This window comes from Crocuta crocuta, unplaced genomic scaffold (assembly GCF_008692635.1).
Source record: "Crocuta crocuta isolate KB4526 unplaced genomic scaffold, BGI_CrCroc_1.0 scaffold149, whole genome shotgun sequence".
Taxonomy (NCBI): Eukaryota; Metazoa; Chordata; class Mammalia; order Carnivora; family Hyaenidae; genus Crocuta; species Crocuta crocuta.
Genome location: NW_027551561.1, coordinates 4,962,933 through 4,979,255, shown reverse-complemented (window position 1 = coordinate 4,979,255; position 16,323 = coordinate 4,962,933). Strand labels below are relative to the sequence as shown.

The following is a 16,323-nucleotide window of genomic DNA, read 5'->3' as shown; positions in this document are numbered from 1 at the left end:
CTGGGGAGTCGGGGGCTGGAGGAACCATCTGCCACTGAGCCCCAAAGCAGCCAACTGTCCCTCCTGGGGTTGGAGAGGGGTGGGGGGTTTCCTACCTGGCATGCTTTTGTTCCGCCTCCACCAGTCTCCCCTCCGCGCCTTCTTCCTGTCTCTCGTTTATCTGCTCCTTTCTGTCTCTGACGTTCTCTCACTTTGTGTGTTTACCCGCCTGTCTATCCGTCTCTGTCTCGCCAGGTGTCTGGCTGGAGTCGGGGTCCCAGCCCAGGGATGGGGGTGGGAGTGGAGGTGGTGAACTTGGGGTCGGTCACCCCCGGACCCCGGTCCTCACTCTCATCACAGCTGGCTTTCTTCGAGGCCAGGACTGGGTGATGGTGTCGCTACTCCCGCCGCAGTCTGACGCCACGCTGCCCGGCCCCGCCAGACTGGAGGGCGAGCCCCAGGGGGACCTCATGCAGGCGCCGGGCCTCCCAGGCTCACCCGCCCCACAGAACGTAAGTACCTGGCACCTAGGCCCCGCCCCCAGGGACCCCCTGGGGTCTGCCTTGTCCCTTCCACCAGCCAACAAGTACCCAGCGGCTCCAAGGATCCAGAAGTGCTCAGACAGAGGCCTCCTCTTATCCCTTCGGCCTGGGCTTGCCCAGGGCAAGGCTGTGTTTCCATCTGGCTCGGGCACCTCAGGTCTAGGAGCTGTGAACCCTCACAGACCAGGGCTCCCAAAGGCAGGCTATATCTCCTCCATCATTTGGGGGCCCCCAGGGCTCAGCCACAGACCCCTTTACCCCAGCACAGAGCCGCGTCCTGGTCCAGCCTCCACTCACGGGCTCTCTACCCTCTATCCACCCCAGAAGCTTGCCGGCTTCAGCTGCTCATCATTTGTGCCCGACGGCCCCCCAGAGAGGGCATCCTCGCTGCCCCCACAGAGCCCCAGCGTTGCGTCGCCTGGCCCTGAGCAAGTCCACTGCCCGGCCGGCGCTGGCCCGGGCCCCTTCCGGCTCTCACCCTCAGACAAGTTCACCAGCTTCGGCTTTGAGGAGGGCCCTGCAAGCAGCCCTGGGCACTTCCTCAAGGGCGGCCATGGGCCTTTCCACCCATACAAGCGGCACTTCCATGAGGACGTCTTCCCCGAGGCCCAGACCGCCCTGGCCCTCGATGGACACTCCTTTAAGACTCCGGGGGCGCTGGAGACCTTCGAGGAGATCCCCGTGGATGTCAGGGAGGCTGAGGCCTTCCTGCCCGGCTTCTCGGCAGAGGCCTGGTGCAACGGGCTCCCCTACCCCAGCCAGGAGCACAGCCCCCAAGTCCTGGTGAGTACCAGCAGCCGCCTCCTATCCCTCCTAGTTCGCAGAAGCCCTGAGATTGAACTCCGCCTTCCCTTTCCAGACCTTTCCATTCAGGGTCAGTAGGTGCCAGGGCAGAAGCCAGTTCAGAAAGCTGGGGGTTTCGGCTTCATTCTGGCTTCCAGGTCAGCGGGGGAGGGGACGCTGACCTGGCCTGGCATGGAGGGGGCAAGGTGGGGGAGGCGGGTCAGGCTAAGGAAGCTGGCAGCTTCCCAGAGGCTCCTGAGTCAGGATTCCAGTGTGTGATTTCTCTGTTTGTCAAGAATCCCCAGCCAGACCTACCCGCCCATATGCAAATGTGAGAAGGAAAACACATTCCAGAGACCAAGAGAAAGGGTTTAGCGATGAGCCAAAGAGCACAATGTTCTCCTCTCTAGCATCAGCATAGAGCCTCAAGAGAGAGGCCTTAAGTCTTCTCAAAAGAATTTCCGGGCCCCATTCTTTGCCCAGAACAGTGCCTGGGTATACTCATAGAAATATCTTGAAAGCGCCTTGGAAGGCCAACCAACATGTCCCATTCACAGCCACACCCACAAGCTGTGTGATCTTGAGCTAGTCACTTAACCTCTCTGGGCCTCATCTGAAAAGTATGACTACGGAGACCCGCCTCAGAGGCTTGTTGCCTTGGGCAGAGGAAAGCTAAAGAGAGGTTTGGAGATCCCTGAGGTAGCAAGCACTGAATGGGCTCAGCCGGGGTTGTGCCTTCTCCCGATGCCCACCAGCTCCCCTCACCTCTTGCTTTCTCCCATCCAAGCTCTAGCCCGGCCCGGCCCCGCTTAGCTTCCGAGATCAGACGAGATCGGGCGCGTTCGGTCACCTCTTGCTTTCTGACTGGCTCCCATTCTGTCCCCAAGCCACCCCCAACAAAGCCTGATTCCTAGACTTGGAAGATAGAGAAGGAGTTGAGTAGCTACCAGCTGTGGCCAAGTCAAGAGCCTGGGTTCTGGGACCCTCTGATGGCTTTTCCTCGGGCCCAGTGAACACGGCAGCAGCTCATGGTGAGGGCACCATCATATTAGCTGCTGCCCCCAAATGTCCACTCAGCGCCAGCCCCTGCTCGCTGTGCCACATCCTTTCTTTCAAGCGGCCCGTGTAATCCACACAACAACCCTCTAAAGATCCCTCGCTGTCCTCATTTTGCAGATGAAGAAACCAAGGTTCCGCAGAGGCCGAGGCACCTGCCCAAGGCGTGCCTTGGCCTATGGGAAGGGAGGCTGAGCTCTGAGGCCACTCCCTTACCCCCTGCACGGTGGGGAGGGGCTCAGGCCCAGAGGACCAGCTAGCTGGGCGACTCACTGGCTGGCCTGGGACACATCACTTCCCCTCAGTGGGCTCAGCCCCATCATCTTCCAAATGAGGAGGTTGGACATCGTGCTCTTGGCCCTTCCGGGCCTGAGATGCTATGATTACGGCTATCTCTGCATCAGCAACCCCAGGGCACATCCACAAAGAGCTAACAGTTGATTTGACCCTCTGGGCCCGGATGCTGGTTTCCAAGGTCCCCTGGGTACCCAACAAGAGTGGTCCACCTCCACCCGGCCTTATTCACCTTCCAGTGCCTAGCTGTGCCTGCTTTCTGGCCCTACTCTGGGGGCGCTGTGCTAGAATCTGGGGGCTCTTTGCGGAGCCCACAACCCCTGGGGAGCCAGAGTCTGGCCACCACCCACTGGCAGCAGCTCCAGACAGGGATGAAAGAGTGCCAAGGGCCTCCAACAGACCAGCGGCCCTGAGTTGAGGATGACAGGAAGATAGAGTGGGGAGGACCCACCAACCCCCTCCAAAGAGAGTGCTAGAGCTCCCTTAGGCTTTGCAGAGGACGAAGTAGCAGGGCTTAGGGTCATGAGCTGGATCAACCTGTCCGGCCACTGCCTGGGCTCCCCTAACTATAGCTCTGCAGTGGGAGTTCTAGAGCAGTGGCCTTTTCCAGATGTCTTTCCCAGACCTGCTCTGAGAGGCTGGCAGCTCTGAACGCAAGCAGACCCCAAGCCAGGCTTGATGAGAGCGGGAGCGCTGTCAACTCCAGCCCCAGCTCCACTACTAACGTGCTGAGTTCCCGCGGGAACCCCCCTGACCTTCTCTGTTCTCTATGCGTTCTCTAGGAATACGTGTCGGGGGAGGCAGAGGAGAGGTTGCTTTTGTGTAAGTTTCAAGCCACAGAAGAGAGGGAGGAAGAACACTAAGGCCCAGGCTGGTCATCTGTTTTTCTCTCCCAGCAGGGGTCAGAGGTCAAGGTCAAGCCCCCAGCTTTGGAGACCGGTCCTGGGATGTACTGTTACCAGCCTCCCTTGCAGCACATGTACTGTCCCTCCCAGCCCTCCTTCCACCAGGTGGGTCAGGGACAGGTGGGCATGACTCCCTGGGGCCTCAGGATATCATGTGGTGTGAGGTGTGCACGCGTGTATGTGGGTATGCACACCCACAGGGGGAGGCAGCAGGACCCGGGACCTCAGGCTAGGCCACTGGGGCTGGGGGACAGGGCGTTCAAGGGGAAGGGAGGAAGCCATTGCCTTTCTCTAGGAGTATATGGGGCTCATCTGAGAGTCTCTGAAAAGCGAGTGAGGCCTAGAGTGGGACAGGGCCCAGATGCGAATCAAAGAGGGATGGAGGAGGAGAGCCAAACACAGGGGCAGAGAGAAAGGGGTTATACGGGGGGACACAAGACGGAGCAGAAAGGAAACGACGGGCTCCCATCTGGGTCAGCCACTGTCGCGCTACGCTACGCAGCCTTGGCTCCAAACTTCCCTTTCACCTCAGCAGGGTGGGACCAGGCATGGAGGGATGCGGCCTTCCCACCTAGAAGGCTCCAAGATCCCCGCATCCTTGGTCCGGCCCCCCCTTCGGCACCCCCACTGCCCAGGCTCCGCGATGCGGACCTGTACAGCCCGCCGAGTACTTGTCCCACGTTGGCATGGGATGCGGGCTTTCAGAAAGAGGCCGGGAAGAGCCCCAGAGCGGCCAGGCAGCTCCCGGGAGTCGCTGGGCAAGACGGAGCAAGTGGCCGCCCAGCGCCCAGCTCCATCCACCTGCAGCCTGGCGCTGAGACAGGCCCTGCCTGTGGAGCAGGTTCCACTCCCAGCCATTTGGCTTTGGCCCTGATCTTGGCCAACTCAGGGAGGCAGGCATGTGGAGGGAGTGGGGGAGGTGGTCAGACTGCTTGCCTTGCTGGGGGAAAGAGAGAGACAGAGGGAAGCGGCGGGAGCATGTGCGGGGGCACCCTCACTGCCGTGAGGAGCCTCGCTGGCGAGGCTACAGTCGTCCTGAGGCTCCAGGTGTGAGCCCGGGTCGGGGGTGTCCCTGAAGCAGCCTGGCCCATCAGGGACTGGGCCACAGCAGGGCTAAGGGGCTGCCAGACCTTAAATGGCCTCACCATGCCCAGCCTTGCTTTGATGCTTTCTGCATTCCGCACCCCCTCGAACAAGATGGCCGCACCCAGGCCTTTATGGAGCCTGCAGAGAGGGTGACTCAGGCACTAAGTGTCTCTCGGGTGACCTGGAAAGGGCACTTCAGCCTGGAGCAGAAGGGGGAGTCAGAGTCTCCTACCCCCTGGGCCCCCATAAAACACCACCCCTGGCACCGCAGCCACTCCCTTTGCCGTAAAACCACCTCCTACCCCCACCTGCCCACCACCGTGACCGGCCCTTTCAAAGAACCACTGAAACTCATAAAAGGTGGCAGTGCCCAGCAAACGAACACCCAGGCTGGACACCCTGCTTCTGGCCCAGCTGCTTCCGGGAAATGCAGGGGAGGCGGGGCGGGGAGGCCTCACACTCGCTAGCCCATCGCCATGGCAACCAGAGCACCTAGCTGGCAGTAGCAGAAGGAAGCCAGGACGGAGGGAGCTTTGGGGGCTCTGAGACCCCGAATTTGGGGATGCGGATCTCCTCAGAGGCCCTCAGAGGTCCCCGCCCTCCTCCAGCCCCCGCAGATGGCTCTGCTATTGGACCCCATGACCAGGGAGAGAAGACTCTAGCTTCAACTCCCTCTCTGGATGTATACGAATGGGGGGAGGAGGGGATCACCCCCACCTTGGGAAAGACTCGTTACCATGGCAACCATCCTGCCCCTTTGACCTCTACAGTACTCACCAGGTGGCGGCGGCTACCCAGTCCCGTACCTGGGCTCCTCACACTATCCATACCAGCGGATCGCACCCCAGGCCAGCGCCGATGGGCACCAGCCTCTCTTCCCCAAACCCATTTACTCCTACAGGTAAGTTTCCCCACGCCCTGGGGTGGAAGGGAGTGGGTGAGAGGACCAGCAGAGAAACTGAGGCGTGGAATCTTCGAGGTATAAGGTGATGCCAGAGGAGGGGAAGTCGTACCCAGCAGGCTTCCAGAGGATGCTGGAGAAGAGATTCCTGCAGGGGGGCGGGGGGACAGGGGGATGGATTAGATCACCTCTGACCTCTTGTGTAACCCTGGGGAGCTATGTCAGAGTCTCCACTCAGTGGATGTGGGTCCCGAGATGGGCCCGCTAAGTTCTAGCCTCCTGAGGCCCAGCACCTGGGACGGAGAGTTTAAGAGGGACGCTCGCTCCTGTGTCCCTTCCTTTCCCCTACGTACAGAAGGAAGCCCAACCCCAAAGCTCTAATGGAAATAAATAAGGGAGGGAGGAGGCCTGCCTACCTCAGGTCTCTAGCCCCTGCAAGATGGGAGCTAACTTCTGGGGGGCTGGGCTTGTAAGCGCCAAGCCCCCAGCGCCCACCCCACCTCGGAGACCTTCCACCTGACGTGTCATTCGTCCAACCGGCAGTGAGACTTGACCTCCTGGGTGCTAGGTCCTCCACGCGTGGTCTGGTCGTCAGCCTACGTGAGCTCAGGGAAGAAAAAGGAGCTTAAACAGCAGCCAAGAGCACAGAGAGGGGGTCTGTGGGAGGCAGGAAGATGCACAGAAAAGGAGCAAGTCGAGGCTCTGGAATTTACTAGCTGTGAAACCTCAGGCAAGTTATTGAACCTCTCTGAGCCTGTTTATTCCTCTGTTTAAAAAAAAGGAGTAGCGATATTCAGGCCTTTGGAAGGATTAAGTGAGAAAATGTGCCTGGCACATTGTAGGGGCAGGGGTTCAGGAAACATCAGTCCCCTCCCTTACTATCCAACATTCAATGTGCCATTGGTTGAGGGCTGACTGGTAATGACAGCTTCCATTTAATGAGTGTCCTCTGTATTCTAGGCATCGTCCTTAATCCTCACAACTCTGAGGTAGCTATTACTTTTTTTATTTCAAAGCGGAGGACACTGAGGCTCAGAGAGGTTAAGGCACTCACTCAAGGTCACATAGCTAGTGAGTGGCCAAACCGGGATTACAACCCGAGGCTCTCAGATTCCACAAGACCCTCGTATAGCCCTAAGTCCTGACTTCCGCGGACTCATTCTCACCTTTTCTCCTTTCGGACTCATAGAGCCTCTCACCTAAGCCTCCAGCTGGCTCCTCCTCAACTACTCTTGCCAGGACAGGTGGGGTGGTGAGGGGGAGACTCCCGGCCTGCCCCAAGTTCAAACTCTCAAGGCTTTCTCTGCCTTCAGCATCCTCATCTTCATGGCCCTTAAGAACAGTAAAACTGGGAGCCTTCCTGTCAGCGAGATCTACAATTTCATGACGGAGCACTTTCCTTACTTCAAGGTGAGCCCCAAGATCCACCCCGATCCTGCCATCCCCAAGTCCTGGGCAGGCCAGGAGGCTTCCGTTGGAAGGTGGAACAAGAGTTAGAAGAAAAGCCAGGAGTTGGTTTGCGACCCCCCCCCCCCACCGTGCTTCCCCTTGTCTCCACTTCAAAAGGTCAGAGTTCCGTACAAGGAACAGAGATCTCCAGCCATTCACCCAAGGCTACACAGCAGGCTGGAGTCAGTCCTTATGCTGGTGGGAAGTGGACATGCCCATCCTGACAGGCTTCCAGAAGCATCCACCTACCCCAAGTAGGGAGAGACGCCTTGGGAAGAAAGGAGAGCCTGTCCCCACCCCTGCCCCCAGGCTGCTGTAGGGTTAAGGAATTTGGGTAAGAGCTAGGCAGCCAAGGTGGCATAAGATGCTGGGACCACAAGACCCATTGCCTTCCAGGGAGAGATTAAGATCTGCCTCTGTGGGCGGCAGGCTCAGCTACAGTTCTGCAGGAAAGCGGGGTGTGGGCTTCACAGTCTTCAAGCGCTCCAGGGAACTGGGTGGCTCACCTGTACAGTATCTAGTTCCTGTCACCCACTCAAGGGGCTTCTGAGGGCTCTACCAGACTCCCTCCCTAGAGGTAGGACAGATGTCCTTCTCTCCAGATGGGCAAACACAACAGAGAGGGTGATCCACCTGCTCAAGGTCACACAGCGGGGGGGAAGGGGGGGCAATCCATTTTTGCCTCAAGCTGTTTGGCGTCACACGTCTGCCCCCCCTCCCCAGACCCTCCAGCACAGACCTCTTCTTCCAGGGTGGGTGCAGGGGAGATCAGAGTTTGTGTGTGGGGAGTGCCTTCTCCCAGGTCCCTACATCCTGGGGGATACAATCTCATCCGCTAACCAGACAGAAGGCAGGAGCTGAGGCCGGGGTCCGGGACTCATCTCCACCTGTCAGTACGCGATCCCTGGCTCCACGCTCTTCCCAATGGTCCTGCCTGGGGTTAATCAGAAGCCGACAGCCAAGCAAGTTTATACTTGCTGCATTGGCATCCAATGAGTGGGCAAGATGGCCAAAGTGGTCCGGCCGGGAATGGGGAAGAATGGCCATCCACCAGAGATTCTGGAAGGGAGAGGAGGAGGGGAGAGGGCTGTCTCTAGGATCCGAGAAGCATCAAAGCCAGTATCCGGGGCTGCCCTTATATCCCAACAGATCTGACGACCAAACTCTTCCTAACCCCTGTAGCCTTTGGAGGGCCTTCTATAGGGCTTCCAGGGGCCAGGCCAGAGAGAGGGAAGTGAGGGCCCTGCCCTGTTCCTCTCAGCCATTCCTCCCTGCCGACTCCCGGCCTGGCCCCCAGCCCCTCCCTGCATCTCATCTTCCTGGTTTAATTATTTTTCCTGGGAGCCGTGTAATCCCTGTTTTATGGGGCTGGAGAGTGAAGAGGTCTAACAGCTTTTTTGTTTTGTTTTGGTTTTGGTTCTAGTTGTTGTTCTTAGCCAGTTGCATCACCCCTCACTCCCGAGTTTACATTTGACTTCAGAGAGAAAGCATCTGTGAGCCTGGGACGGGCCCCAGTGGTGAAGCCAGCCCTATAGGGTGACCTGGGCAGGGCCCTTAATGAGGGGACAGAGCTGGAGTCAGCTCTGTCCCTGCCTCCTGTGTGATCTAGGGCCAGGCCCTTTCTTCCCTGGACCTCAGTTTCCCAATCCATAAAATGGTCAGGTTGGACCTGTTAGCACATACGGTCCTTCCCACTCTGACGGATCCCCTCTGACCTACCCAACGAATTAGTTCGAAGATCCTCTGCCCCATTTATCTCTCACTCTCCATTTGAAGGTCATGTTTCCGGGCAAGAAGAGTGGACCCTGGGGTGTGCAGCACTCATGCCCAAGGCAGCTGAGCCGGGTGTCCTATAGCCCCATGAATCAGGGATGTAGGACTGGGGATATGTCCAGCCCCTGGACATAATTGCTAGTGCTGACCATCCCTCTTCCAAACAGGAAGTGGCTGCGGTGGGGGCTGCCCTGGCATCCCAAAGTCACAGGTTTATGGGCCCATAAAAGGGCCCAGTGCCCATTAACTCTGCCCATCAGGCGACACAGCCTTGACTCCTAGCAGGGACCGTCGTGGGATTGAAGGTGAATCCCCAGCTGGCTGGTTTGGTGGCTCAAGAATCTTCCCTCATGACCCTGGGAACCTTGGGGGGCATCTCAACCAGCCCCCTCCCTCAGGCCAGCTGCCCCCGACTAAGGCCCCCGGCGGCTCCTGCCAGCAACTTGCAGTTGACGCTGGCTGGCATCGGGACCCAGTCCTGCTGGGCGTGATTCAGCCTGGCTGCTCCCCGGGGGCAAGAGAGCTGGGGAGGAGGGAGTGGCCGGGCCTCGTTAACCAGAAACTGCAAGCTGAAAGGGAAAAGGGACCAGGGGCTGAAGGTATGGGGGCCCCACCGGCTGGAGCAGATGTTCTGCCCATAGTCAGCCCCCCTCCTGGGCCCAGGACTGTCACAGAGGCTGTCACAGAGCTGGAGGTGGGGAGGATGGGGTGCCCACTGGCACCCCCGCCACCGCCTCTCACCCAACTGAGTCAGCCTAATGGTTTTTACAACCCTCCCTGAGCACAATTACGGCACTGGTGGCATGACCGGGCCTCCTAATGGGTGTTTATTCTGTTGGCACGAGCCCCCCCACTCCCCACCTGAGGGCTGGCCCCCCCAGGCCACGCCCCCCCGGGCACACTCATGTGAACACTCACACCCACACACGCATGCACTCATGGGTACCCTCACACACCCAGAGAGACTTTCTCACACGTACATCCTCAGGCTGGAGGGAATTCGCGGCCCCACACCCAGGAGACAGGCTCACGCCCGGGAGACATACTCAGGGACACGCGAGGGCACGTACACACAGCCAGCCTCCCCCTCCCTCTGTCGCCAAAACCCAGATATTCACGCAACGTGTGTGCGACAGGTGCACACGGCCAGACACAACCTCGCCCCTCTGTCTTTGCTTCTGAGTTTGCCCCAGCAGGGATGAGGTAGTCCCAGGAAAGGAACATTCCACAGCTTCCTCCTAAGTCCAAAGGTGGCATCCAACACCTGAGTAGTGAGCTCCCTTTCCACAGAGGGGTCCCAGCACAGGCCAGAGGACCCAGGGGAGTGAGTGGTCCGACTCCAGATAGGGAATGGGGCCCGTCCCTTTGTGAATCACCCCAGCGGTCCTCTGAAGGGTCCCCAGACATGCGGGCGGGCTGAAGGCAGATTTTGAGTGCAAATAGTTTGCGGTCAAGATCCCTTCCCACCACCGATGGGTGTCAAGCATGGGCTGGGTGCTGAGGAAGACAACAAGCTCCCGACGGGTGGCGGTTCTGTGCCCAGAGGGAGCAGGAAGAGCTTCCTGGAGCCCAGACCCCGCTCCGGCTGCATAACCCTGGCCTGAATTCTTGTCTCGCTCTGCCCCGGCAGACAGCGCCCGACGGCTGGAAGAATTCTGTTCGCCACAACCTTTCTCTCAACAAGTGCTTTGAGAAGGTGGAGAACAAATCAGGAAGCTCCTCTCGCAAGGGCTGTCTGTGGGCCCTCAATCCGGCCAAGATCGACAAGATGCAGGAGGAGCTGCAGAAGTGGAAGAGGAAAGACCCTATCGCTGTGCGCAAGAGCATGGCCAAGCCAGGTGGGAGGCCAGCAGGCAGTGCAAGGGAGCGAGGGAGGGCCTGGCATATCCACAAGTCTAGAGAGAGAGAGAGAGAGAGAGAGAGAGAGAAGCTGAATAGGCTGAGCAAAGAGAACCTGTTAGTAAGGGAAGGACCTGTGTGATTCCAAGACTGGGGAGGGATCGTGAGGAAAGGGAGGTCTCACGGTGTCCGTCTCTCTTGGGTCTTTTCAGAAGAGCTGGACAGCCTCATCGGAGAGAAGAGGGAGAAGCTGGGCTCCCCACTGCTGGGCTGCCCACCCCCCGGGCTGGCAGCCTCCGGCCCCGTCCGGCCCCTGGCCCCTCCAGTTGGGCTCTCCCAGCCACTGCATTCCATCCACCCAGCCCCAGGCCCCATTCCTGGCAAGAACCCCCTGCAGGACCTTCTTGGGGGACACGTGCCCTCCTGCTACGGGCAGACATATTCGCACCTCTCACCGGGCCTGGCCCCTCCTGGACCTCCACAGCCATTGTTCCCGCAGCCAGACGGGCACCTTGAGCTGCGGGCCCAGCCAGGCACCCCCCAGGACTCGCCTCTGCCTGCCAACACCCCGCCCAGCCACAGCGCCAAGCTGCTGGCCGAGCCTTCCCCGGCCAGGACCGTGCATGACCCCCTGCTGCCAGACGGAGACCTTGGCACTGACCTGGATGCCATCAACCCCTCTCTCACCGACTTTGACTTCCAGGGTGAGCCGGGGATGGGACAGGGAAGGTGGGACAGGACTGGGCAGGTGCGTTCGCAGCGTGGCTCAGCTCCTCTGAGTCTCCAGGCAGCTGCCTGGCGCTGCCAGGTTTCTGGTCAATTGAAGCAGAGACTGGCAAAGGGATGCTCAGGGGGCAAAGAGGGACGTCCTTGCCTCCGTCCCCCTCCTCCCGTTGCCCCTGAACATGTTCCAAATGGCCCCATCATCAAACCACTCTCAGCTCCGGGTAGATGGGAAAGAGCCCAAGTCCCATTCCATGCTGGCGGTGAGCGACTGACAGTCGGGACATTCCCTAGAAGTGGTTGCGTGTTCTCAGAGTTCATCTTTTAATACGGAAGGCGGAAAGAGATCTTCCCCCAGGAAGAATGGAAGGCCTCAGAAGAAGGCCAGTCCTGGAGAGCTCTGGGGATAGGAGTCTGGGAAGAGGCTCTATCTATCCCATTCCACCCTGCCCGCCCCATCTCTCGGCACGTGGCCAAGCCCAGACATTCTAATTTAAACTTCAGTGCATGTGCCCAGGCCCTGGTCCCAGCGACAGGAGACTCGGCGGAGGGTGCCGACCCTGGCCTCGGACCCTCTGGGTGCACCAGGGTAGGGGACGTCCACAAGGAGGTGGAGACAGCTGACCCTCACAGAGCTCCCAGTCCTGTGAGGAGACAGCCCAGGCCCTGGAAAGCTCTTTAGAAACGTGCAGCTAGATCCTCAGCCCCATCAGGAAGCGGGAGCCTCAGAGGAAGGTGTAGACATGTGGGCTCCTAGAAACATTTACTTGAGCCCCTCGTGACAACCAGGCATCACGGGAGTTGCTTCACCTGTGCTCTCTCGTATGGGCCTATAAAATAGGAGGCTTGTTAAACCCATTTCACAAAAGCACGTTGAGGTTCAGTAACTCACTGAAGGTCCCACAGCTGGAAAGAAGGGGAGTTAGGATTGGAACCCAAGCAGCCAAGTTCAGCCCAGGGTTTAGCGTGGCCCCCTTCCTCCATCCCTGCAGCCCTGATAACCAGGCCAGGCCCTGGCCTGCCACGAGCCACGCAGGACACACAACAGAATGAGGATGGGGTGGCAGCATTGCCTCCTCCGTAGAGTCCGTGCTCCCAGCTCTGCTCCTCTTCCTTGGGCCTGCAGTGGCGGAGGCCCAGAGAGCCGAGCCCAGCCACCACATCGGGTCCTGTGTTGGAAGGTCCTTGGTCTTGGCTGTACAGCCACCTTCCTCGGGAGCCTGGGCAGGAGCCGGGGGAAGAATTCCAGGGGCTCCCTCTGCAGGCTAACTGCGGAGTGCCTTCCAACAGGCAGCTCTCAAGTCCTTGACTCCTCCACTCTCCCACCCCCGACCTCGAAAACACAGAGCCCCAGAGATCCTTTAGGCTACGACAGAGATCCGAGAGTTCTGGCAACTGCTGGGGTCACACGGCTAGCACCAAGGGGCTGCTCCCCTGTCAAGGGTACCCCAATCCTGTTCTCTTTAGCATGTGAGAGCCATGGGGTGGGGGGCAGGCAGGGCTCCTTTGCACCTCCCAGTGACACCTGTTCTCTCCACCACCTAGGAAATCTGTGGGAACAGCTGAAGGATGACAGCTTGGCCCTTGACCCCTTGGTACTGGTGACCTCGTCCCCGACATCATCTTCGATGCCGCCGCCCCCGCCGCCCCCCCACTGCTTCCCGCCTGGGCCCTGTCTGGGAGAGACGGGCAGTGGGAGCGGCGACTTGGCACCCCCAGGCGGTGGGGGCTCCGGGGCTTTGGGTGACCTGCACCTCACCACTCTCTACTCGGCCTTCATGGAGCTGGAGCCCACACCCCCCACGGCCCCCACTGGCCCCGCTGTGTACCTCAGCCCCAGCTCCAAGCCCATGGCCCTAGCATGAGCCACGCCCAGAAGCCTTTGTCTGTCTGGAAGTCCCAGCTGGCCGCCCACGTCGGGCTCACCTTCAAGGTCAAGGAAGGAAAACCATCCCTGTCCCCTATGCCACTAAGCCAACTGTTTGTTAGCCGGCAGCCGGGGGTGAAGAAGACACCACCCACAACGCTGCCCCTCACACATTTCTGCCACCTGAGTGAGCCAGCTTGTCACTCAGGGTCCCTGAAAACCCAGTGTCTGGGAGAACAAAAAACAAAACAAAACAAAAAACCCCGTAAAACAAAAAACACTCTCTCTAACTCACACTCATCCATACTTAAGCCCTTCTGTGTAATGTGTGCATGCATATGCACGTGCGTGTGCACGCGCACACACGCACACACACACAGTCATTCAGACATACACTCACCCTCCCACCTTCTACCCAGAGGAATCAGAACTCCACCACGGAGGGCCTGATCGCTCCATTCCTGGGGCAGCTGACAGCTGAGGGCTCAGGGTCCCCATGCCAGGTCCAAGACCCTGAAACCCTACCCCGATGTCCACGTTTTCTGCAGGCCTGGCCGCTCCTGGCATGTTCTCTCCCAGAAGCCCCCTGTATTTATTCTCCCATCTTCCTCCCAGCAGCCTGTCAAGGAGGAGGTATGGGGCCTCTCCCCAGGTTGTCTGTGGGCCTCTTGTCTGAGTAACAGCCCCCACCCTACTAGGCTCTGTCTGGCCTCCCCCAGAAGGACACAGAGGAGGGGCAGTGCCCACCCCGGGACCAAAACTGAGCCCAATTCTGACACACAGTGCTTGGAAAAGCCCTTGCCCTCAGAAACTTAGAAGTGTCCTCTCTTCCCAGCCGTGGGTGCAGGAAGGCCCCCTCCAGATCACTACCATCTCACCCCTTCTCTGTAAGAAATTCATGTAGTTTAGGTCCCAGCTTACGAGTTACTTCCAACCGTCCCAGGCAGTCTCGGCATTCAGGGAAGAGGAGCCGGTTACAGGCTGGCGGGGAGGGGAGTGGGCAGCCACGCTTCCCTCTCTCTGACTGCTTGGCAGACCCGGCACCGCCCTGGAGCTAGGGGGTGTGGCCTGGCTGAGGGCCACGCCCTACCCCGGAGCCCAACCCCCACCAGGTGGGAGCTTCCGCCTACCCTGGGGGCCTGGGGGCGACAAGCACCCTCAGAGGTTTGCCTGGGCTCCCGTTAGGCACAGGCAGATCCCTAGGTGGCAGGCCATTGTCCCCCGACCCGGAACAATAAAGGAAGCGCCTTGCGCTCTTGGCTCTCGACGCTTCTTCTGGATTTCCACTCCCTGGACAGAAAGGCCAGGCCTCACCAACTGTAGATGCCCTGGGTTTGTGATGTCCCGCCAACCATCCTGTACCGTCGAGTTTCCAAATCCAAAGAGTGAGGCATCCAGAAGGACGTCCTTGGGGAGGATGCGAGGGCAGGAGAGCGGAGCCTCTTCCCAGGAGAACCGCCTAACGGATGCAAGGAAGCAGCCCATAAGGAGGAAGAGGATTCCCTCCCCTGCACCCCTTCCTACTGCGGTTCACCGCTTCCCTCCTTGGACGCCCCCATCTCCTCACACAAGACGAGGTCACTTCCCCACCCAGCCTGTGCCTTCCTGTCCCCCGTCTTTCCCCAGCTGGGGCTCTGGGTTCCACAGGTGACATGAACGGGACAGTCTGGTGCTGTTGGCACTGCCGGCCCTGGAGGGTGGCCTCTGGAGGGTAAGGGGCCCCTCAATCGCACTTCAGACTCACCTTCCAGATGCCACCTTCAGGCCAGCTGCTGTCACCAGAAGACAGCCCAAGAGGAAGCCCCACAGGGACAGGGTAGGCGTGGGAGACAAAAGCACATACACGAAGCTCGAGTCTCAGAGCAGCAGCAGATGGGGCCTCTGCTTGGAAAGTTCTTCCAGGGGCCAGGCCTGGGGCCCCATCAACACTTGTGTGCCCCAGAGGACAGCTCTGTAGAAGATACCATAATGGAGCCCCACCCCACAGCAGCACCCCCCCTGAGAGGCTCTAAGCCTGTGTCCTGGGACTGGAAGGATAGGGTGCCGAGTGGGGGAAAGCATGGCCAGCCAGTGCACCCAAGAGGAAGACCCCCTGCCCCAGCCCAGCCCTGGCTGTAAAGGAAGGGGGTGAAGGCTCTCCTTGAAGCCCCTACTCTACACTTCCAGCCTAGGTGGTGAGCAGAGGACATCTCCAGAGGCACTCGGTCAGACCTCTGTCCCCTGGGCCCATTTAGCACACCTACGAGTGAGCTGGGACCCACACAGGTAGGGCAGGTGGCAAACAGGATTTGGGGTCTTGTGTTTGTTTTTGTTTGTAACCAGATGGCCCTTCACCTTTTAAACCTGGGCTGCAGTGCGTGACACTCTGAGAGGAGCCACACACTGCCATTCGTATGCTGCCCCCTGCTGGCCACCTCACACCAAGTGTTCAACCACTTATTTGAGCTGAATGCATGTAGGGTCTGGAAGTGCCCCGTTTAGGGGGAGGTCACCTTTTTCTGGAGGGGGCTCTAAACATAAGGGTTCTAAAACTGGTTACAATTCATGGGCTCCTTAAATTGGATGAAGAAATTATACCTTCATTTTCATTCATCTCTACCTCAAATTTAGGATTTCCCTCAATTACAAATGTCCACAACAGATCACAGTAGCTTTAGTAGAATCTGTGGCTTTGTCCTATAATATAAGGTAGAGAAATAGCAGATTAGAAATCACAGATGGGGGCGCCTGGGTGGCTCAGTCGGTTAAGCATCCGGCTTCGGCTCAGGTCATGATCTCACGGTTTGTGGGTTCGAGCCCCACATCCGGCTCTGTGCTGACAGCTCAGAGCCTGGAGCCTGCTTCGAATTCTGTGTCTCCCTCCCTCCCTGCCCCTCCCCCACTCACACCTGGTCTCTTTCTGTCTCAAAAATAAATAAATGTCAAAATTAAAAAAAAAAAATCACAGATGTTTTCACATTATATTACAGGTATTGCAGAATAGATATATAGATTTCTATTATATAGTTTGTAGTATTTAGGATTGCCATATATTTTATATTTATTTTTTAAAAGCCCTTCTTGTCTATAGGCCTCAGCAGATGATAACAAAGGGGTCTACGACACACAGAAAGGTGAAGCACCTTT

At 58.7% G+C, this 16,323-nt stretch overlaps 1 protein-coding gene across 1 annotated transcript; it reads left to right on the top strand.

Annotated features, from left to right (window-relative positions):
* Positions 1-368: 368 nt before the first annotated feature.
* On the top strand, positions 369-13,195 carry FOXN1 (forkhead box N1). Its single transcript, XM_077749904.1, has 8 exons — positions 369-491; positions 846-1,304; positions 3,554-3,664; positions 5,416-5,546; positions 6,860-6,956; positions 10,399-10,606; positions 10,820-11,311; positions 12,876-13,195. Exons 1-8 carry the CDS (start codon positions 369-371, stop codon positions 13,193-13,195), a joined length of 1,941 nt encoding a protein of 646 aa, XP_077606030.1.
* Positions 13,196-16,323: the final 3,128 nt, after the last annotated feature.